The following is a 25,076-nucleotide window of genomic DNA, read 5'->3' on the forward strand; positions in this document are numbered from 1 at the left end:
TCTTTTTAATGAAGGCGCTGACATGCTCAGTTTCGGGTTGCCACCGCCATAGTTCACAATAGGTTTGTTAAACTTGTTCCCAATCACTTTGGTGTTGCTGGAAGCTGCTCCTTTTTGAAAACGAGCACCTGCTCTGCCCATGGCTCCTGCTCAGCCTCAAGTCTCACGTGGTACCGTCACCACCACCCTCACGCAGACTGGTCCATAGCCGCATTACAAGATCTCAGCGGCGTTTGGCCAGTCCCTAACCAAGCGACCGCTGCCTCTTCCTTCGTTTTACCCCAACCCTGCTGCACGACCTGGAACCGCCACCCAGCCGCCTTTGGTTCTCAGCACTTGAGGGCACACAGCAAATGTATCCTCCTCTCCTTATAAAATATCTTTTAAACCCCAGCAATACTGGCCAGGATGATAAAAAAAGACCAGAGAGCTCTGTTTGGGAACCACCTCAGATATTTGTCGCCCTGCGAGTATGCAGCCCCAGGTAGGAACATCATCACAAGCCACGTTCGCAGGGACTGACCCCTCTACTTTCCTCTTGAAGGGAGCACAGATCTCAGCTGGCGTCTGCGATGCTCACACAAGTCAGAATTTATAGAAGAGTCCAACAACTTCTGGAGCTTGCATTTCTCTCCTTTTTCCTTTCAGATTTTTTCTCTTCTCTAAAAGCCCACTCAGCTGTCCTATACCCTCCCGATTACTCCGCCGACTTTTTTATTCCCCTCTTTTACTACTCCTGTGCTGGTGCAAGTGTTTGCATTTGTCTTTATTGATACCTTCTCCTAAGCTCCTACACGTAGGAGAAGGAGAAGTTGAAGCTGGATAATGTGCCTAGCAACGAATTCATGAGGCTGCTGCACTGGGGAACTCCAGGTGGGATCGTTGATCTCTGCACGGTCAGATCCAGCAGTATGGAAACCTGCGGAAGAACGCTCTTTCCCACCATATGCACTCTGATGGGATTAGCTGCATCACTTTGTGCGCTGAGCCTTGTGAAGGAAGCCAAGGAAGCCAACAAGCAGAGCACCTCAGGGGTAAGACACCAGCAGAGCACCTCAGGGGTAAGACACCAGCAGAGCACCTCAGGGGTAAGACACCAGCAGAGCACCTCAGGGGTAAGACACCAGCAGAGCACCTCAGGGGTAAGACACCAGCAGAGCAGAGGGAAGGCATTGCTCCTTAATCACCAGCTTGTATTTACACGAACCTATTAGAAAGACATGGGCAACCTGGTCTAGTGGGAGGTGTCCCTGCCTATGGCAGGGGGGTTGGAACTCGATCATCTTCAAGGTCCTTTCCAACCTAAACCATTCTATGATTCTATGATCCATGACGTGCTGGTGCTTTCTCTGACAGCAAGAAGAACATTCATGATTGTTATGAAGGTCTTAAGCAAGACAAGAAACAGAGAAAACAGACATAAAACCAGAAGTGGCGTGTGCGAAAGAAAAACAGATGGCAAACTAGGAGCGAACCGGGCTCTACCACTCCGTGCCTTACGGATAGGATCTGCAGAGGGCCGAGATGCGAGAGATGGAAACCTCAGGATGCTCTTGGCAAAGACCTGCCCACTCAGGAAGCAGCAAGAGAGCAAAATCTTATAAAGGCACTTCAATAGATACTGTTCTTTAATCAATATGGCCTTTCATGGGAAGTCAAAAAAGTGAGAGAAACGCTGACAAAACATAATCGCTATGTTTAGAAAAGGGGGAGACACCTCTGGGAGGAATCTGCATTTTAAAGCCACCTCCACCGGCCTCACGGGAACACCCTGGATAGCCAAAAACTCTCATTTACAGCAGAAACCTCCCATCACGGCCAAACTCTGAACACTCGCAGTCTGCGTCACGAGGCTGTAACCCTTCATTAAAGGTGGCCAACAACAGGGCTTCAAAAGAAACGGACCGTCTTTCAGCACTGATACCCATCAACAGGAGCATCAACGGACCTACCGGGCGGGGAAGAGCACATCACCACCAGACATATGCCTCCCCACTCTCAAAGCACATTATTTTCCCCCATTTTCTTTAAACCAAAGTTTCTCTTGAAATTTCATTTGGTCAGAGTTTATTTCATCCCTACGTATATATTTGTGTGTGTATAAACACGTGTATCTCAAACAAGACCAGGACCCCACAAAATTCCTGTATAAGCTGAGCTTCATTGTGGATTTCGGCGCCAACCAAGCAGATGGAGACAACGTAACTATATAAATACACACACTTTTCACTAACCTGTAAGTTAAATGAGAAGTAACGTGTCAGAGCAAGAACAATTGTCGCTGAAGAACAAGTTTTGCTCGCAGGAATTCGAAGTACTTTGAGCGGGACTGTGGATCACTCGGAACACTTACCCGTCCCTCCAGGTCAGTCATCCGTCCATCCGACTGTCTTTTTGCACACCGGTAAATCCACAAGTGACAACCAACCAGCTCCCAGAGTGGCTTTTCCTTATGAACAGAACGTTTAGGATGGACAGAAGAATTCTGTAACACGTTGTGTATACTGTTCCATGTTTTCAGAGCAATGCTGCTTATTTCAGTTGAAGAGATGGAGTGAACTGAAGTTATACTAATTAATCCATCGTTAGCACTACAGCAACCAGAATTCTCCGCCGATTACACACATGAATAGTATAAACTTCACGTAATAAAAAGGACACTGCTGTAAGTGTCCACACAGACACAAAACACGGGTTAAAACATCCTGTCTGGGGTTTTCCTGCCTTTCCATGAAATCACAATGAAGAGCTTTGTTTAGGATGAATTAAGTTGAAATTAGGAAACATTTTCAAAGACCCCCCCAAGTTTCACTGTGCCGCACAGTAGATTCCAGTACTGAAAGGAAAACTCCGCTCAAAGTACTCCGTACCGCGCGTGCCTGAAACGTCTTTTTAAAGAGATTTCAGAGAACTAAAGCAGCGCAGTCCTTACAGAATCATCCTCTTCCTTTGGCTGTAAATATCCCCATGGTAACAAGCGATGGTATCAGGCAGACAAATGAGCAGAAGCAGAGGAGGCTGAATGAAACCCTTCAAAGACAGAGTCTCCAGAAACAAAACGGGACAGGAGAAGCCAATCAGAGAACACACACTCTGCGAACCTTATCACAACTGCCGCTCCCACTCCCCATCCCCTAATTGTTCCCACCCGGTCATTCACCCTCCACAAAATTTTTTTGCTTTAAGTGTTTTTTAACAGACAAGAAAACCAGCACAGGTAATTCGGGGATATTAAACGTTCCCGGGACCCGAGTACGATGCAATGACCCATTTGGACACCGTCCAGGACGCAGATCGAGCTGGCAGAGGTCTCGCTTTTCCCACCGGGCAGCCGAAACCACCGCCAACCCCCAGATCCCGGGAGCAGAGAGAGGGGTCTGACTCAACAGACTTAAAGATTTGCAACCGCACAGAAGTATTTTCAGATAGGGACGGGCGGTTTTCGGGTGCGGGGCGGGCGCCTTTTGATGTTTGGGAGTGCGTTCACTGAAAGAGACTTACTACATACACAGCCAAAGTCGTCGGCACAGACGGGTAACGCCGCCCTAAATTGCAAGTACTTAGCGCTACCTTCCTGCATGCGGAAAACGATTAAACCTAAGGAAAATTAGGTGATTCACGTGAGCTGTCAGGGGTCAGGGATAGAAGGAGAGAGAGCAGCCAGTGGCTCAAACCCCATTTCGTGCTACTTCACTTCTAACCCAATGTTTAAACCGTTGTCCTCGCGTATCCAAGGATTAAAGAGCACACCCCTCCTCTGCTCCAAACCGTCTACAGGCTCCTTTAACAAAACAACTTCTACGATCTTCTCTTGCCTGTAAGCAACAACAATTCACCATTCACATCTTGAATCTCTAATAATTTGGTTTGTTTTCACTTTTATCAGTCAGAACAGACAGAAATCTGAGCTTTTGCTCTGCCTGCATACACGTACTCAGTTTCTGGATTTTGAGCCGTGACAAGCACGTTTATTATTGCTGTATGGAAGGAAAATGCTTCTATTCAAAAGATACTTCAGTTTAAAGCTTTTTTTTTTTTTTTTTAACTAGTCCTATTGACAGTGGAGTTTGCCTTTTCTCCCCATCTTCCTTATAGAAGACGTGTATACAATCGGCCCCGACGGCTACGGTTACAGCCTCGCGGTCTTATTAATCTCACACACGGCTAATTCAAAAGCAATTAAGATCCCCAAAAGTTTCCTGGTAGTGCCCTAATTCACGCAGAGAATGCAGTTCAGTTCAACGCAGGATCAAGAAACCGTTCTGAGCTGCCCAACGACACAGCCCCTCTGAAGACGGGACACGGCTCAGCTCTTCCCATTCCTATCACATCCTCCTGCTGTCACCACCCTCTCCGACACACTCCGAATGAACCAGTGTTCTTGGGCCACTTCAGATGGTTTGTGCTTTACCTCACAGGGAACGGGCAAACTTACTTAGCTGCTATTTTGAAACCAGACAAACTTACGGGTTTTTCATTTTTATTGGACGCTTCCAACTTTATATCTAATAATATACAGATACTCGGTTTTCATTGTTCCATTCATATCCTCACATCGTTCAGTCATTCTGTCACATTAAAATAATAAAAAAAAAAAAGCACAACTGAAATAAAATAAATTTGTAAGCTGGAAAAATACATTATAAACTTATATTCAAGAAACATTCTCTTTTATAATTAAAGACCTACTTGTAATAAGTAGGATTTAAAGAAAAACTTGATTTTCATTTTTAAATAGGTGGCCTTTGTGTATACTTTTATCATCTCATATGTACAACCCCAGCCAGTATCTCTGCCTACCTGTGACAGAATACCTGAAACAAAACAAAAAGACACTGAAAAGGAGTTTTTAAACAAACAACAAAAAAAAGATCAATATTCATTTTCCAGGAAAATACAGTATAATCAGAACTTTAAACACATGCTTCCCCCATCTGTATTAAGGCCTAAGAGACAGATGTGCTTTAATAAAAGCAGACAGTATGAAGAAAAGTCCTTCCACTTTTCTCTTCAAATTCTTGTAACAGCTCATCTATTTCATTTTCCATGTCTTCTGTGTGCTGTATCTAGAAGAGGAAAAAAAAACACAAAACACACAACTAAGCAACCGGACTCCAAGGATACCGCGTAGTTTAGTTTAGAAAACGGTAATAATTCAGCGCTTTTGGCTTCCTGCGAAGCTAAACCAGCAGGCTGTACGGAACGGCGCAGCACTGGGGGCTCTATCGAGATTCCCAGCGTTCCCAAACGGATATATATTCCGCATCATGTTTATCTGCATACCCTTCCTTCCCCAACCCACCCAACTGGCACTTAACTAGTACTCTGTTGAGTAGGCAACCGCCATCCGCGCTAGGTAACGAATGGAAGCTCCAGAATAGCTACAAGCACACTGAACAGATGGCTAAAATTTCAAGTCCTTGAACCCTCTTGGGCTTTTTGAACCTGGAAAGGATTTCACACCGGAATAGATCACACAGGCTGGAGTTAAAAACGAAAAGGAGGGGAAAAAAAAAAAAAAAAAAAAAAAAAAAAGAGCCCGTTGCCACACTGGAATAGGTGAACTCATCAACTTGCACACTATAAAAGGACACGGATCCTTTCTCTATTCTCCTGACAGTTACACCGACGGTTTGTGCAGCTTATTTCAGCCCTCCCTCAAGAGCTATGGTCCCTGGACGTGGATGACAGAAAGCACCGTTTTTTTTGTCTTCCGCATCACACACAGAGCAGGGCCGGTACTACAAAATACACCTCCGCAGGATGTTTTTCAGGTGTATCGTGATGCAGAATGCGACCCCGACATTTAAACCCCACGTATCATTACAACTGCTTTTGAAAGGGATGTTTTCACCGTAAACAGTGTCCCGAGCACGGGCTCAACACGCGTCACAGTTACGCGCGGCGCTTCGCAATACTGCTCTCCGTGGAAGCCATCAACACAGCGGGTTTCAACGCAGAGTCCACTTTGGAAACGGTGAACTCGGTTAAAATTCATCCGTTCGCACAACAGCTCCAAAATGAACCACAAGAATTTGGAAACTTGCGTCTCTTGACACGGATTTGTCTTAAACAACTTTTGCAACACGCAGCACCTTGAAGGAGCGCTAAGCAACCCCCACCCCCTGGGCAGCCTGCTGGGCCCGAGGTAGCCGCAGGCAACGAGCCCTCTCTACTTACACACTGGCAGAGCTCACAGATAAGGAAAGCACCCAGGGTTGCCTCCTCGTGGTTATCCTGAATGTCCACGTTGATCACATGTACCGGCTGACACGTCTCCTGCTCTCTGGAATTTAAATCTAGTTGAAAATAAAACACACGTAAACAGCAAAACGTTGGGTGGAATGGTATCGTATTTTACACAGAGTATTCGTAAGACTTTTAAAAATACATAGGCATTGTCCACCTCTGCCTTCTCCAAACTTGTTTTTAGAAAATTTTATTTAATGTTGTCTCAAACAATAGTCCCTCTTATTTCAAAAATGAGAGACTGATTTTGGAAACAAAAGAATTCAGTTTTGTGGAAGGGTCGTGGCAGTATATTTTCCCGAAAAGTTACTGCTCACCTTACTCTGATGGTCCTTAACGACCAAGATCAAGAGTCTCAAAAGTCAAGAATGACTCTGGGCTTCCTCACATGGAAAGTTTTAATTGCTTGTTTTTCAAAACAGCACTGTACATCCAACACCGAGAATTAAACTGCAGGCTGAACTCCTAAAGCTCAGCGCCGACAGTCACATTAGAAAATTCTGGCTTTAATGTGTTCTACGTATTAACAGGGGGTGAAGGGGGAAAAAATAAAACAACCTTTTCCTACTAACCCACCCGTGTATTACCGTTATGCCTCTTTAACATATCCTTCATATCACACGCACTGTTTTTAAGCTGCCCGTTGTTCTTTCCCAACCCCCTCCTGCAGCTTCATTTTGGCCAACCTGCTGAGGTCTCCATTTTTGAAGAGTCAGCTTTCCCATCTAGAGCTGTCTGGTGGCACTCAAGCCTTCTTCCTCTCACTGGTCAATTATGACGGGCATTACCATGAAGTTAGAGAGACGCACAACTGGAAAATTAGCAAGTGGTTGCTCTTCACCTCCCTTCCTCAGGATATTCACCTAAAACTAGATGTTTTCTACGCAAGACACGCTGGACTCGCTGAAGACCCACACAAGTACCAGGGCAGTTGCTCTCAGAACTTACCAATACATTTCAAACACTTCACTTAAAGATTGAGAACACCAATCGCTCAGCTCGCAGAAGCCCATTGTATCGTGCTCTGTATTGTTCTCTATTCAGTAAAATTACTGAAAAGCAAATTGGGTCTGTTTTCCCTGAAACCAGGACAATTGCTTGTGACGTGACCGCTGAGGACTGCGGAGCCAAGGCAACAGCCTTTTAAGTTAGGTGTGCGATACTAATTGCGTTGGCCGCTCTTCCAGTGTAAAGCAAAGACCTCCAGCCTCACCTAAGCCCATACCCAGCGTCTCCAGAGAGCGGCAGGGTTCCCAGCCCAGGAGCTAACCGAGTCACTGCTGAAACCCCAGGACTTTCCGGGAGCTCACGTCGAGCCTGCTGCATCCTGTTCATGCAGAACCCAGTCCCCAGCTGAGATTCTTCTGGCGTATCTCGCTGACTCATTTCAGGGCAACGCCGCAGCACGGTTTCAGTATGTTAACCGCACTCAAGAACAGTTTCTCCACTCGTACAGGAGGTATTTATTGTGGACAGACTGCTTGGTGGGTCACAGGAAGTCTTCTGCAGACAAGGGAAGGGAAGCTGCATGAAGAAGACAGCTTAGGCTTTGCTTCTCCATCAACCCCGGGTGAAAAAACGCTCATCACATAAAACTTAGTACTTTTCCAGATCCACGAGCACTTTCAAACCAAACATGTATTTGAATTTCTCCAAACGTTTGCTCTTTCCTTACGTCAGCCCTTAAAATTGCTATACACACACATTCCGTGCAGCTGCCAACACCGGCATCTTTTAGAAATAAGTATTCAGCCATCGCTTCTCCTGTACGTAACGTCTAAGTGAACGGACTGCAAGCTCTTGTCCCTGCTGGTGTTCCAGCAGTAGTCACAGCAGACACAGGTTTCCAGATTTGTGAAGGACTTCAAGGAGAAAGGGGGAAAAAAAAGCACTCAAAGTTAACTTGATTTATCAGTTCAAGGTCCTTACCTTCTACTACTTGATCATAGACTCTTTCTTCACACGTTAGGATCAAATCAAAAACATCTTTGCAGTTCTGGAATCTTTCTGGTCGTGGCTTGATTCTCTTATTTCTGTCCAACATGTGTAAAATCCCATTCTGTGTGTATCTGAAGTCACTCGAGTTAAGTACCTTTACTTTAAGAGAAGTCATGTTTTTGAGCAAGTGACCAACACAAGTTAAATTACTGCTGTATCTTTAAAACAAGATTCTTTCTGTTTGCAGACATAAAGATCAGTGACCACTAAACAGACCTTTAAGGTGGCAGCGTGACCCCCACCAGGCAGGGTAATTCATGCAGCTTCTGGTGTCCAGAGACCCGTCACTGTCATTAGTACAACCGCAGAGACAGCTTTAAAGGGCCCTCATGAGAGCAGAGTTCCTCAGAAGGACAACTTTTCTTGGGCAACTGTTTTTATCTCCATAATGCTTAAAACCCAGAGACTTAGCTGTGTGCGTGAGCAGAACGTCCTACATTCGCTGAAGTCACTGCCCCCCTCACTCCAGGGGCCTCTATCTTCAAAGTCAATCGTATGGTGCTTCTGGTGCCAACCGCACATCTGCACGAAGCCCTGCTCGGGCCTCAGGTTTACACAACCAAACTTCCAAAGAGAATCCACTCCATCACAGAAGCACCACCCCTTAAGAATATCCCAAAATGTATAAATGGGAATGAAGAAAAACACCGACTTTTTGCCTGTCAGAACTTCAGTTGCTGTGTGAAAGGGATCTGTTACGCCGCTTGGCAGCTATATTTATGCTGGTACCACAACCTCGAGGCTCAAATTTACATCCTGTATCCCCTTTTCAGGCAGGATTCACTCATCCCGCTGTCTTCTCAGCCTTCGGGGACATGCAGTTTCACCAGGAGCACACCAGGGTTGACAGTCATGCTAATCTGCTCACTTGACTAAAACCAAACTCCCTCTGAAGGCAAATTTTTATGGATAAATTAGGAATACCAGGAAAGGCTTGAATTAAGAAAGCCTGGAAACTGATGCATCTCCTCCTTGCTTTGAAGCGGCAGTATTTTTAGCCATCTAAGTATTTATTTTTAAGTTAAAGTAGCAGCAAGGGTAACAGTCTATAATTTCTTGAGATAACAGAAAGATTCTGAGCAAAAAACCCTTTCCGTTATGAGTAGCAAGTATACAAGAGATCGTCTTGGCTTATTTCCTTGTTGAAAAGGTCACAGACATAGCTAAAAGGTATCTTAATTCTTTTCAGAGAACAGTCCTCATCTTTTGTAATGAGAGACCAGCAACTTTCTGCCTACCTGCCTGCAGAGGCCCTCCGGCATCCCCGGTTCTCCTGCCCCGGGTAGCCAGACCCACACCCGCCACTCCATACGCTTCAAAGTGTTCTTGGAACAGTTTGCAAGCAAACGGCCTCCGAAGATTTTAAGTCTTTCAAGTGTCTAAGCTATATTAAAAAATCAAACCCATCTTTCTACCTGTAAGAGTCTACTTGATACGGAAAATACGTTCAGTGCGATGTGTGCATCTTGACTAAAGAAAATTTCAATTTTGCATCACAAAGTGAACAAATACATTGTTTATCACAAACATAACGTTGTCAATTCTCTCAGCCAACTGACTTTTACTGCTTTTCTTTTCTTCGGGTCACCCCCGAGCCTTTTACCACTCTTCTTTCCCAAAAGATTTCTCCCTATATAATTAAAGAATTGTCCCCGTAGCCCAAAGCTCTCTCTCAAGCAGCTCCACCAGCACCCACTGCTTCCCCACGGCACTCCTGCAAACTCTCATTGGCTTTGTGACGCTTGGAAAAACTCCACTTCAAGGTAGCCACTTTGACCTCTACTTATTCGCAAAGCACGAGAATGACTGCAACAGCCATTTTTTAAATACTTGTAAACATCTGGCTGCATTGCTTTGTTCAGCTGGAAGGTGAGCCCCTTCTGCGCTCTACAGTCCTCCTTTCCACATCATGCAGCTCAAGGGAAAAATATCTGCAACATCCCACACCCTTTTGGGGGTTCTTTCCCCCCTCCTCCCCTTTCTAGGATAAAATGTTGCTGGCATCTGTCCCCTAGCTTCCCTGACTGAGCTTGGAGACCGAATTACGCATATTCAGAAAACCCACACAGTCAAGCTTGCTGCTTCACACAGTCGAGCTTTCTGCTGCCAACTTACAGCTATTTTTTTTCCAAGGGTCCATCTGCCTATAAAAGGAGACTGAAACAAGCAGTTAAGATTCATGACGCTTTCATATTTGGTTGTCTGAACTCTTTTTCACCTGGGAAAAACCAGCACGCCATCCTTTCAGCAAGCAGGGGGAGGTGATCTGCATGATTGTCTCCAAGGCATGACCATAACCCAGCTTCTGTATCTTCATGAGATCAGGCGAATGCAAAGATATAACAACTCATTAATGGCTTCCACCATACTGCCAGATGTTGAATTGTTTCAGTCAGACTTTGCTTTCCTTCCAAGACACTGCAACTCCATGCTCCCGCCCTATGCATCTCTGCTCTTTCTTTTCAGCAGTCACTTCAGAAGGTACTCACAAAATTTTCCCCTGGCTTTCAGTGCTGTCGTCTGGCTGTAGCAGCCTTCTTAACACTACCACGCTCAGAAAGTCAACAAAACACTCGCGCTTTATCTAAGAGGCCTTCACCCACTGCAAACTATTGGTATAGAAAATCCATCACATTATTACAGTGAGCCCAATTCAGATATCACCTTTATTGGAATAACTATGCTAAACAGATCCACAGTATAATGAAATTTATGCATGACAACTCAGTAATGGAAAGATTTGATATAAAAAGGAGATGTTGTAATACAAGTTGTGTTTTTCCAATAGACACAGCATTGTTGCCCACTTTTATGGAGACAGCTATTCCCAGCTATTCCTGCTGTTACTGGCTGTGCACTCTCCCCGTTTACTTAAGGATATCCTGTAACAATGTATTGAGGAAGACATACATGTATTAAAAAAAAAAAATAATTACAAGAGTTGTGCACGTGTGTTTAGATTAAATCCCTACAGCTTTCATAGCTTCTGCTACCCCAATTTAAAATTCCTGCCATAGACACTGGAAATGCCTTTTACCATCCACTCGATAAGTCTCTGCCCCAATACACGTGGCTAACCATCCCTTACCCCCCTAATCAGTTTATCAGTAATTAGTTCACTGACAGGATACTTGTAGCTACAAGCGCTCACTGGAAGATGCATATCATAGAATGGTTTAGGTCAGAAAGGACCTTGAAGATGATCGAGTTCCAACCCCCTGCCATGGGCAGGGACACCTCCCACTAGACCAGGACAGTACAGTCTGTCTTCCCCCCTTCAGCACCGCGTAGCCAGTGGTGACTGTACTTAACAGACCACACAGCCACCAGTCTGCTTTTGTTCAGAAACCTCCATCATTGACAAAGCAAGAACAAGCAGATTTTACCAACTGCCTGAACATGAGCCAGTAATACTGATGCATTCTCTCTCCTCTCCCTCTCTCATTCAGCGTTTGCTTTTGCAGGTGTCCTTTCACGGGAGCGTTTGCTTTGAACTGGGCGCTTCAAACTTCAAAACCTCTGGCCAGTATTATGGGACAAAAGGATGGACACAGGAAATCATTCGGTGCAACAGTAACAAAGAAAATACCAACGATCCACAATTTCCTCCCTAAATGCTCCCGCCCCCCCCCCCCCCCCAGCAGGAAGCTTAAAAGTTCTAAAATACTAAAATGTTTGTGAGTTTGTCAAGTCCTCTCCAAAAGTCCCTACTGAAAGAAACTTCAATTTAAGATACTTTATAAACTATTCTCCCCAAACAGCAGCAATATTCAGAAGTAGTTTTACAGAACTGAAAGTCTATTTGCTGCTCTCGCCCATCTTCAACTGCTGCACTGAAGTAACTGATTAACAGGTCCACCCTGCAAAATATGGTAAGTCTTGGTAAAAGCTGTGAACAGAGGCTTGTGTTAAAGTGAAACTGGCACGTGGGAGAACATCCACGGGGCAATGCACATCATCCTGAGAAGTGTTTTCTTGTTCAGTGTTTTCTCAATTATCTTCACACATTGATTACGATTAGAGTAATTCCTTGCTCTCACCTCCCCAAAACCTGCACTGTATGTCATAAGACCTATGAGGCTAAAAATAATAATAATAAAAAAATTGAAGTTTTCCCTATCCCAGAATACTATTTTTCAATGTTCATATACACCACTCCCTTGGTGACAGACAATGATGAAATTGCTTCGACAAATGTACAACTTCCCATTCTGCTGATAGCGTTTCTTGTGCAGTTGAACAGAGTGGCAAAAGTTTGGTGGTTACCGGACTATGAAATTCAATAGACTGTGGATTGCTGGTTTTGTTCGGAAATTGGATCCTTACAAACCTGAAAGATGTTTCTGGCTATAATTTTGTGAGAACTATTGTCGGAAATTCATTAAAAAAAAAATAATCTAGGGGGAATAAACCTCATGTAGCTTTTGCAACGTCAGTCAGTCCCTTAATGCTGTCTGATGATCATCCCTGTCAGAGGCCAGCTGGGTAAAACACGTTTAAAAGAAACGACAGGCAGACTTAGAACAACAACAAAAATTCCTCCTATAGATGCTACATGTTATTCCATTCAGGTACTATGAAAATTAATTGGAAAAAAAACCCAACCCCACTGAAGCACATGCTCTTGCATATTTACACTCTCTCCTAATTAGGTTTCCCAGGATCTCGATGTAATTTTTTAACTGTTAAAGTTGTATTGAATATGCTCATACAGTTATATAAAAGTCATTCATGGCGTAATTAAATTTTTTTTATGACTCAAATGTTAGCGCTATCTCCCCATTTATGCCTATGAACAATACGCTCATTCCTCTGTTCAGCCACATTCGAGACCAGCAGTTACTCCAAGTTCTATTTCAGAAACCAACTTTTTAGGAAACTAAAGATGGTCTTTAGAAAAAAATTGTAAGTCTGTCTATGAAGAATTAAAGGGAGTCTAGGCATTCTCTTCTTCACACCAAAATCTAGTTGGAAAGTGACATGGAGTTTCTCTGTGGGGATAGAAAGTACCTTTTTTTTTTTCTTTCCCCTTTTTAAATAGCTCCTAGATAAAATATGGTATATTCCCTAGAAAACTACACATTGAGACTACTTCCCCCCAATACAGCAATATTAAAGTGGACTGCCAGCACCTGAGAGTACTGAATAACATGCATTAAAATAATAGCCAAATGCATCAGATTTGACTTTCCGTTAAGAATTCTGCCCCGCTCCCCCCCCCGCAATATGCCGTGCTATCTGCGTGTCACACCTAACCCAGCCTCAGACCTTCCGTCACCTCCAGACCTCAAGGTTTTATGTTGAATACGCTTCTCAAGTAGAAGCGCAAGAGGACAGCAAGAAGAAAGGAAGCTCAAAACCAGAGGACAAGGTTACAATAAAGTACTGGCTGCAACTTGAGCATTTTTATCATGGAACAATCTTATAGAAAGTTATGTAAGAAAACCAAGTTTTATTTGCATTAAATAAAAACAGATACTCTTGTTAAGGCACAGAGGATATGGCAAGATACATGGCACAGAAAGCAACTAGTCTGCACAGGAATTATTATGGATTATGTTTAGAGAACCTGTACTTGAGGTTGACAAACAGCAATAGTAGCAAAGAGAAAAAACAGGAGGCTTTGATAAATCCCAAGATCAGACAGTTAAAGGCTGAAAAAGGTAAACTGCACAACAGTAGACACATTTGAATCCATCAGAGCACAAGATCACTGCTTCTTTTCCCAGAGCAGTAGGAATCAATAATAGCTATTAACTTCATTGGGAATAAATCTAGTTAATGGTGGGGTTTTTTTTCCAGTAACGAGGATGACGGGGCCTCTACCTACCATCTCAGTTTTGAGATACAAGACTGCAAAATTCTGAATGAGAAATTCAGAAAGACAGGATGGACTAAAATCAGATTTGGACGTAGCCAGATGAGCTCTGTCTTCCAGTAAATGATTGTTTTGCAGAGCTCAACGCCCAACTGCAATCGCAATGCTCTATCAGTTCAGCGGGGAGAGTTCAACAGTACTGCAACCCCAGAGCCTGGTATTCAGGAATGGTCAGACAGGAATGACCATCCCCTTAGGCCATCTAAGTTGCACGTTTAGAAAGGAACGTGTATTTCAGAAACATCACCTGGATACCAAGCACCCTACAAGAAATGCAAGTGAGAAAACTAAACTGCATGCCAACTTCTTTACACTAACATATTTTCAGCACAGCATGCTGTGTTTTAAAACAAAGGCTTCTTTGGTTTCCATTTTTTACCACTATTGCTTACAGAGCTGCGTTTTCGTGGTGGCAATCATTGCATCTAGACAATTTAATTTCAGAAGTATTTTTCATACCTTAAGAAGAAATTTAGATTAATTCAGCCACGCAGGTTTAGAAGGTTGTATATAAACACCTACATCTAAGGTCACCAAGGTAGAAAGTCTTCCTTGATAGTCAGTGAAAAAGAATCTGGCATATCCGTAGCCTAGCTACTCCGTTTTAATTCTTCCACCCTCCATGAAAAAATAATCATCTAAAATATCCCTTTCTCTCCTCTTGGCATAAGGGCATCCAACCAAGTGCCATCAAGATGACTAGTCTGCAGATGACTAAACTTAGATGAGGTAAGTGTTGCCTTATACAATTTATTTACCAATATATTGACCTACTTAAATTAAAATTCTGTATGATAAAAGAAAAATGATCACCTACTGGTCAAAACATTCAATATATTTCATTTTAACTCCCAGGTGAAACAAACTCAAGTGATTTGTGCTGAAAGTTTTGGGGTATGTAAATTAGTACAGTCATCTAAAATATACTAGAGACCAATTTATTAAATATAATTGGGCAAACTACATTTGCTAAAATGTATACACGCTTTTTAGGAAAAAAACATCTTTAAAGCAATGGCTGGCACCCAAAGCTTCTACATCTTCAAACAAATCCGACGTGCTGATTATTCATTTTGGTGCAGCTGTCATCATACTCAGATGCTGCAATTCTTCTTTGTGAAGAACCAGCAGCAGAGCAGAATACTTCTCACACTAGTATGAATGGCACTTGCAGGTCTCTTCCATACCATCTTAATTTATTTATTAGTATCTGTACTACAAACAGAAGATATGCTGTGTTAAACCCTGCTGGGCAAAATGCCTAGGAGCTAGACATCTCCTTAAAGGAAGCGTGTGGGGGGGTGAGACTGCCCAACCTTCTTCCACCTTCAGAAGCACTTCCTTTTACAGGGAATAAAAGACTAAAAATGGGCACCACCAGCTCTACTTTCCAAGCAACTGTGATTACGACTGCAAGAACTGCCTACATTCCACATCCAGAGCCCAAACTGCCTTTCATTTGGCATTGAAATTGGATAGATTTAGTACAAACCAGTTTGTTCACAAGTCTTCTGTGGCACTGTGTAACTTACAGTCTTAACACTGAGAATATGACATCCCCAAATATCACAAACACACTAATTTGGGTTAAATAACATTTCTGATAACATTTGTGCCTGCATTAGTGACTTGCAAAGAACTGAGGTGTCACTTGTTTTTCATTGCTGAGGACAACCACGTAGCACTTTCAGCTACCAGCTGCACAGATAAAATCCAGCTGAGCACGCTCACAGCGGTTGGTCCAAATACAACACCACACCAGCTGTGCTCATTTCCTCCTGTCTGGTTGAGCCCTAAAGCTGGGGGCTACATATCCACATGTCACCGAAAGAAGGAAAGATCTTTAGCTTAGCCTAGAGCTCAAGTGCCAGACAGTGACCTATTGGTGCTGAACAGCTGAAACTGTATTTGACGAGGCTGCCCAGATACAAGCTGTCCAAGGGGAAAAGAGAGGGAGCAGTGGCAAAGTCCACTGCCAAAGAGCTGGACAAGGGAAATCACGGACATACCAGAAAGACCAGGATTCCAGAGACAGAACACAAGATGACTTCAAAGATGTGGCATGTTTAACTATGCCATCAAGCAGCTGACTATGCACTTCATCCAAGTGTGTTCTTCAAGAGAAGTTCGATTTTGATTGCCGGAATCTACAGGGTCTTGGTCACTTGGCAAGACAGCTCAATCTACTGGCAAGTCCAGTATGTGACATGGACACGTTAACAAATGAATACAGAAATCATTATCAGGACCAGTAGGCAAGCAAGAAGGAATCATAAGAGTTCATAAGTATCACACATTACTTTTGGATGCTCTTCTCAGGTTTAGAGAGAAGTGCCGGATTCAGAAGATGAGCAGCAAACGTTGTAGGATTGGGCGGGGGGAAGTACTTTGAGGTAGCTGTGAGGAGAGAGGTCTCTGAGAAAAATATTAATCATTCCATTTAATGGCTCAGAAACAGGGTCTGCAACAACCATTATCAAATGGGCTTCTGTTGTTGTCATTGCTTTGTACTGCTCTCAAAGGAAATTTTCAACTAAATAGTTATAGCTGGATAGGGCAACTGAGATAAAGCAAAACGCAAGTATTAAAAAACTTAAATCAATTAAGCCATTTCATTTAACACACTTGGGAAACCTGAGAACACATTCATAAAGACAGCAGGGCCACTTTTAAGCAGCAGCACGCAGAGCAAGAAACACGCTGGAGGAGGTCTGTGGCAAACATTCCTTAGCCCAACACTACAAACAGAATACCGGAGCACACAGGGATGCGCTGAATCCACAGGCTGACTAACAGCCCGTTTTGCAAAGCTCACACAGCCCCAACTTGTGCACCTCGGGTAAACACTTCTCACAATAAGCCCTTCTCACGCTCGTCATTAGTGTGCCTCTATTCTTGCATTAAATTCTAAAGATTCCAAAGACTGCCAATTCTGTCACTGGGCAGCAATGAAGCCAGAACGCCTTCTCCCCCTCACCCCCACCTCAACTTATTATCACCTGAAAATACAGTGCTTTAATCACTTCAGGGTTTTTTTTCCTGAAATGATAACTATGCTATACCAATTAGAGGTATATGGCAGCAAGACAGCCTGAATTTCTTTCCCACATCCTGAAAACTGAGACTTCAGTAATACTACTTCAAATTTTAATACTACTTTCACTACCTTATATCAGATCAGTCAAAAATAAGTATCCCATAAAGTAGCAGCATCACGTTTGGGAAAGGTAAGCATTTAAATGCGTGTTTCTATTTATATTAGCTTCCATCTTTTGCCAACTTTCTCAGAAGTTTATTGCAGATTTTTTTTCATAAAGAGCTCTCGTGTACATGACTTTCTCAGGGCTGATCGAGCTCTATCCAGGATATGAAGCCCTTCAGACACTTCTCGCCTGTACGCTAGCAGCAGACATGAACAACATCTTCCAACAAGAATTCCACGCCAGCAACTACCCTCTGTATTGAGTGGGATTTTTATAAACACAGTTGTGTCAGCCAACTTGTTTCCACTAAGATGGAAAGCAGGAAACCGGCACACACCTCTCCTGCTGTTCCCATGCTAGACTTTTGATCTGCATTGCTGAATACTTCTTTATATGTTGATCTGCTGCGGAAACCTTGCTATATTTACTCTAGTTTAATAAATCTGGCACTTGGGGATCCAGATGCCAGAAAAAAATGTATTTTAAATACATAGAAGGATATACGCTGTCCTTCACAAAACGCTGATACAAATAATTCCGTCAACGCTTGAAGCACATGGCTGCACACACTCTTGAGTACAAGGAGTGTGACCAGTGCAAAATGGTGACAATGGCCATCTTACTCAGATTTCTCTCACCTTTCATGTTTTTTTTTCTGATCTTCCTTCTATCAAGATGTCTTGCAACTAATGCTAGTTGAAGAAATCACAGTCACCCCCCTGAAGATGGAAATTGTTTTGGAATCAATATAAGGAGAGGAAAAAAAAAAAGTCTAAGCATCCCTTTACATTGTCACAGAAGTTTTCTGTTAATCTGAGGTAACCTTTTCAAGGCACAAAAGAGTAGTCTACTGTCACTTTTCTCCCCTCATTCAAGTCTGGGATGAAATTACCTAACTAGGATCAAACATAGATATGCTCATTTTTATGCTGCAGACTGCTTTTTGGTTTTATTAACTACAGATTACAACAGGACCGAGTGGGATTTAAGCCAATGCCCATGAGCAGAAGTGGCAAAATTTTTTACTTACCCTTATATAAAGTCCCTTACAAAGATGATGGTCTAGAAACAACCCACGCTAAGAAGTTAGTTATGCAAAGAGCATGAATGTCTTGCTGCATTTACTGCTAGGACTACTTATGAAAGCTTCCTGTGTCGTATCACAAGCAACAGAGCCAATGCATTATGATCTGCTTATGCAGCAAAATGTATTTAAGCAATGCTAATTTGGCATGGTGCATTCAGGAGGCCAGCAGGTGACAGGGACATACTTTGGCTAGACATTCAAGTAGCCTTATTTTTAACATTCATTCAAATATGTCAAGTCTCGGATCCAAATGTCAACGTTACTTACAAGAATGCCCTTTTAGACACTTAAATATTCAAAACTCTGTGTTCATTCACAGAGTACAGACACTATGACTGAAACACAGTCAATGAAATCACTCAAATTCTAAATGTATTTTACAATAGTTATCAGCCTCAGACCGGATCCCTTACTCAGAATTCTTTAGAGAATCTGTTCAGGACTCACCGCGGTTAAGGAAATAAACCTTCCAAAGACTCTACCTAGAAGACAGACAGGATGGCAGAGGTTGTTTTATATGCTAAAAAACATTTAGTATTAGACTGGAGTCTGTAGTTTCTACCATGTACCAGAAGTTCAAACACAGAGGAAATAATATCCGCTGCCTTTGAAGGCCTTAGGTTTTGTGAAATGTTTTGGTCTTACGATCCTTCACGGAGAAAAGGGGACTGGAATTCAGCTTATGGCTGGAAGTGTACAGATTTGCAGAAATGTGCCTCTTAGAAGAATGTTCAAATCCAGTTTAAACACTGCTTTCCATCCTCATCCCTCTACTTCTACAAATATTAAAGCACTCTGGAAGACACATTAAAAAAGAAAAAGAGACTTGTGCTGTACTGCATTCAAAAGAGGTTTTGCCACTGACATGCAGCAGGCCATGATTTCAACCATTTGTAGCTTTTGCAAAGTCAGGCTTCAAAAAAAAAACCACCTCCAAATACACCTAAAATAAAACATTCCAAAGTGGTTTACAGAGATAGAGAAACTGTCCCACTGACCACTGGAATGACAGCTCAGAACAGATGCTGACAACTGTTTACGGGTTCAAAATCCATGACGAGAAATCAAATGAAAGCATAAGGTAAATACATGTGCGAAGAGCTTACCTGAAGTGGAAGTTAATTAAATTACTCCTGAAAAAAGGAATGCTTAGGCTTGAGCTATACGGCCCCCAAAAGCCATGTGCGGATGCTCTGCAGATCTCACTTGTCCTCTTGTGCACCCATACAGTGATAACTTTCCCCATTAAGCAACTAACTCAACAGTTGCTTTGCACAGCCTCCAGTAAAGTGGTCCGATACAAACGCTCCATGTATTGGGGTAGTTCATGGATCCAGAAGTGTTGGGAATTACTACTCGAGTATTATGGATCCTAGAGCTTTGTTACAGGTAGTAGAAGTTTCTGCAACGAACAAACAGTATGCAAAAGAGACTGGGGAAGTGGTTTAGAGCAAGATATTCCTGTCACTGCCAACTTCTCCTTCAACAGCTTTCCCCCATCAATGCCTGCACTGTCATCTGCTCAGGCCATGAATCATCTGGGTATCAGTATCATATGCCACTTTATGAAAGTAGGAAAACACAACTAAGCAGCAAGATCCAACATATTATTTGACACTAAACCCCTCTCAAGAAAATGAAAGTTTAAACCCAATGGAAGGAAGGTCTTATATAAACAAAGAATTTAAGAGATTCGAAGTGCGGCAAAAAAAAATAATAAATCCAGTTTATGCTCTAGGTGAACTATATCTGAAACTGAAATACTTTTATCGCTTCTTTTACTTGCCAGGCTAAGAAAATGGAATAAAGCCACTACTTATTAATTGGCTTCTCCACATCAGTTTACTCCAATGTTAAGAAGATATATTAGAGCAGACCAATCAGTTTAAGAGCAAGAACTCTCAAGAACCTGACTACCTGAACCAAGGAATTCTAAACAACCAAGACCAAGGCTGTAACAAACAGATGCTACTATCCTCATAATATATGCTACACCTAACTGGGAAAAGCTGGCAGATGTAATCCTGGACTAGCTGCATACTTACGGAATTTTAGTTTATTAGTTGTGTTATGACAATTCCTTTTCAGTTTTGGTCCCCGATTTAAAAGTATTAATCTCTTATTGACTCCACCTTTCAGACTGCATAGAGAACGACCTCCTATTGACCTGTAAGATAGTCTGACCTTGGTCCAACTAGCAGTCCTACTTCTTGCCCGGAGCAGAACCCAGCAACACGCTCACACTGGAGTGGATACGCAGTATTTCAGCAGTTTGCTTATCAATTCTGTGGCTGATGCCAAGTAACCTTCTACTACAGCTGAGAGACACGGCACAAGAAACCAATTCCTTTCTTCCAGTATTAGTATTAAGGGAGAGCAGAGGAAACCTTCTGGAAGACATGACTATTAATACTCAAATCGTACTGTCCCATGAAGCTAAGCTTGACTCCAAGACAGAAAACGCAGTTTTTCTGCAAGAAAAACTTAACTGCAGAGATGTCTGCCTAAGACTTCAACCCTAAAGGATCCTCCTTCTTCATCACCGCCCTACAAAGACAGAAAAATTATTCCTCAATACAGTCTCACTGGTCCTGGATCCCCTCTCTTCTCAGCTAGTCCTGATCCTCTTTGTGTTAATTCCTCTTCATGGGCACAGGAGACTGTGTCTCAATAGGGACTGAAAAGTTTTGGGGAGGGCACAGAATCTCTCCCCAACACAGTTCTACAGTGAATCCTATTTAGTTCAACAATATACTTCTCTTGGACCTCCTCAATTTCTGTAGTGAAATAGAGATTTCAGTTCTGTTAACCCAGACCCTGTGAAGATCTTGTGTGTGCCAGAACCTGCTTCAGATTTCTTTTTCCCCTTCAATTCGGGGACTGCTATGCAATCCCATGCTTGCTCCAAAGCCCCCCCATTTTCCTCTGCTGATGTTCTACCACAATGCATCTTACCAGTTAATAGCACACATCTTCTTAAGCAGCTGTAAGACTGGGGGGATAAACCAGGGATAAGCATCAGCTATGGGGAGACCATAATGCTATGAATATTTACTGGCAAAGTGGTCTGTATATGGCAGAAGAAACTGTTTCCACTTTTTCTGAATGTGAAGGGTACAATTGAAAAAAAAAAAAAAAAAAAACAAAACACAAACCAACCAACCACCACACATCAGCAATAGCTCAAGAAGTACCATATGGCCATCCAGCTTAAATATGGAGTTCACAGAAAAAAAAAAATAGATCCCAATCACCTAGATTATCACTACTTTTTTTTTTTTTTTTAAAAAAAAGAAATGAGTACTTATGCCTTTGAGTGAGAGGCACCAAGCCAGCTTTTCTTCATTTCTAAAACATTTCCCTTTCTACCTGAATGATACCTTTAGTAACTTCTTGAGGACATGTTTTGCCCCCCCCCCACCCCACCCCCAATCATGTAATTATGGAGCTGAAACTGGAATCCTATCTACAGTTAGAGAGCAGGTCAAATTAAAAGACGAGGTAAAAAAAAGCAGGAAACAGAGCAGTAGGCCAAACCTGTGGAGTAGCGGCAGGCTGCCTAGAAATCTTAGTAAGAAAACCTATCTATGGAAATCATTAGGTTTTTCCATCTGGGGGGCTGCAGATACATCAGTGTTGAGAAAGGGAAAGAAACATTCCACCATGGATGTCGTTAATATTGATGAAGAACCCAGGAGCCACTACTGCAAAATTTTGGCCAAATTTCCATTTGAACAGCAACTGCTGTTTCAGATCTAAATCGGTGTTTAGAAAGCTTCATCTTTGATCAGTTTCTGCGTTCACTTGAAGGTAAGGCTCACCAGTTTTCCCATATTTTTGTTTCATCTTTAAAGTCACCATCATATAATCAGAACCCCTCCACACAGCTATAAGGGATAAGTAATCATAGTGGCCCATCTTTGAGAGGTCCAGTTACACACACAAATACAGCAAGGCAGTGCACCTATACTACACATGCATAGCCTCACAGAGGTACTGCAGACATTGGTCACGTCTCTTACAGATTAGTAGTAGAACCCTCTACTGTTCTAGAAACAATAGGGTAATATTTTAAAAAGCAACCAAAAGCCACATTCAGAAGAGCCTTAAATGATTTTGTTGCAGCCCTCTATTAGGACTCAGGGAATTTAAATGCAATATTCTAATGTGGATGATGCAATATTCTAATGGTTGATGTGGATACTTATTTTAACTCTGAAGTTTAACTACCACATCTTAAAATGGTTTGAAGTACTTCCATTTTAGATATACCGTAACCACCTACTCAACTGAATCTGTATGCCTGGCTCCATTAATCCTTTATTCCTGTGCATCTGAAATTCAACATATGCCTTCAAGGTATGTGTGAGCCTGTGCTCTGTAGTTCACTAATTAACCACAACGAAGATGCTTTTAGTCTCTGCAGAGTGGGGTTTTGATAGTTCTCCCTCCTTTCCACAAGTGAGTAAGAGTTTCAATGGGCCTTTTCACTCTAACACATTTTTAACCTTGCTCTGACTGATGTCCAACACTGCAGAAGCTCACTTTTGTTCGCTTTCTGAAACAGGGGTCATTTACTTGGCTGGCCAACAGAGAATGTTCTAAGTCCCTTACAGCCACAATTTCACTGAGTACCTAGTGTCCATAATGCTTTGGACCCCTGCTGGCATACAGAACAGGAGGAAGGACATGACTCCTCCATGAGACAGTGATGAATGCCGAGCACTCAAACTTCATGTGTTCCCGTACTCCAGTGATGGAACAAGTAGACAGTTGTCACCAAGATATACTATTTCAAAACACATGGAAAGGGTACAGATGACAGTCATCTCCGCTTAGCTGATGAAAGCAAGGCTGGGGAACGGAACAAGCAGCTAAGTCATAAGAACCACACCTTCTTTGGTTTTCCCATACCAATTACAGTCAAAGCCCATCAGAAGAGCAGGCCCTCCCACCCTTCAGTAGGCAGTGTTCGCATGCCCATCACCTCTACGAAGTAACGCTCACCCAAAAAACCTGACTGCCCACATGACCCCGGTTCAAAAAAAACTACTCCACAACTTCGACAAGAGTAGGTTTGGGTTTGGTTACTGTAGAAGTCTTTACCCTCAAAACCCCACTTCTGGAAATGGAGTTGCTTTCTGCACCGACAGTCTTCACTCAGAAAACCTTAACTTCTATTATCTGAGAATCAAAAGTGCAAAGATGTAGGGGCAGTCAATCTTGCCCTACTTCCCTTGCAATGGCTATTGTTTAAATTTGCTTTCTTTTATCTTGAGAAAAGGTTTCATTGTAATACTGCAAATGCATTTGGGGAACACAGCAACCATCTCCAGGATGGAGCAGAACCAAAATGGTAACTCCAAAGCATGCTGAGTGGGGAGATTAGGTAGGCTTTCTGTTGGATTTATCTTAAATCAGTGCCGTATTCAGTATGGCAGCAATGAAGAATGCAACAAGGAAATCAGAAGGCAATAGGGCTTGTTAAAACTGTTTCTCAATTTAAATAATTTTCTTTTGAAGCAATTCTTTTTTAATCAAGATATGGCATACCTCATTCAGATGGGTTTGCAAGATCTTTCTTTATAAGCAGAGGGCTAAAAAAAAACCAAAAAAACCCCAAAACCCAGCACATTGGACACATAATTCATTAGGACTGTACCCTACATTTTGAATTATTTTTGAGTAAAGGACCTCTAACTAGATATTAGGAAACCAATACCCCTGCACGGGACACGATTTGTGTGGAACACCATGCAGAAAGGTATTCCAATCAGTTCTCACTGTACTGTATAGGTTTGATCAAACAGCCCAGCCCTTCTTAACAGTGCAAAGGAAGCCGACACTCTTGGGGTCTCAGGGAGCTCAAATTTACTATTCCTGGTCAGTAAATACAACAAAGAATTTGTGAGCAGAAGTAAGCCATAGCACAATCTGTGCTACCTAACAACTGCAGAGCTATCTTTCAAAAAGTTCTTGAGTTTGCTGACTCCTTGGGTAACAGCTTGAACTAGTTTCTAACACGTTCGAAGTTTTCTAGTCTCTGACAACCTATTTAGTCTTATTCCCTTTTTTTTTTTTTCCCAAAAAGATGCAAAAAACCTGGGCTGTTTAAGTACAGTTAAGACATTTAAACCACGTTAACATTCCTCTTGGATCTTCAGATGGCCATACCCAAGATCTTAGGAAAAAACCTTATACCGCTAAAAACTGCGGACTGCTCTATTACATTACCAAGACTTATTTCTGTGATACTTCAGTCTAAAGGGTCCTCTAAGTAAAAATCCAGCATATATGAATCCCTTAATTAGGGTAAGTTTTCTCTTTCACCTTTAACATTGAAAAAAAAAAAAAAAAAAAATCAGATCCCTTCTTGAGAAAAGAGTAACTAGAATGAGTGCTCCAGTGTCGTAGTTTTGTGTGTTTTCTTAAAAACAAAAAGTCAACTTTCAATAGATGTTCTAAAATCATGCAGTTTGACATTAGTCATGGTTTTAAATAGTGTGCATAACTTTGATCACCTCTGCTCTCTAGAATTAAATACGTTGCTGGGCTCTCCTATGTCTGTTCTTTTACAGTTGGACTTGATGATCTTAAAGGTCTTTTCCAACCTAAATGATTCTACAATACTATGATTTATAATATGCTATAGGATTATTTA

General features: G+C 42.4%; 1 protein-coding gene across 1 annotated transcript in view; it reads right to left on the minus strand.

Annotated features, from left to right (window-relative positions):
• Window positions 1–4,469: 4,469 nt before the first annotated feature.
• SSU72 (SSU72 homolog, RNA polymerase II CTD phosphatase) overlaps window positions 4,470–25,076 on the minus strand; it is a 28,537-nt gene continuing 7,930 nt past the window's right edge. The window contains exons 3-5 of the mRNA XM_082493368.1: window positions 8,179–8,318; window positions 6,181–6,299; window positions 4,470–5,066 (exon numbers count right to left, since the gene is read on the minus strand). Coding sequence (XP_082349494.1) covers window positions 4,965–5,066; window positions 6,181–6,299; window positions 8,179–8,318 — 361 coding nt within the window. The 3' untranslated portion in view covers window positions 4,470–4,964. The remainder of the gene's footprint in view (window positions 5,067–6,180; window positions 6,300–8,178; window positions 8,319–25,076) is intronic.

This window comes from Vanellus vanellus, assembly GCF_965231255.1.
Source record: "Vanellus vanellus genome assembly, chromosome: 20".
NCBI lineage: Eukaryota > Metazoa > Chordata > Aves > Charadriiformes > Charadriidae > Vanellus > Vanellus vanellus.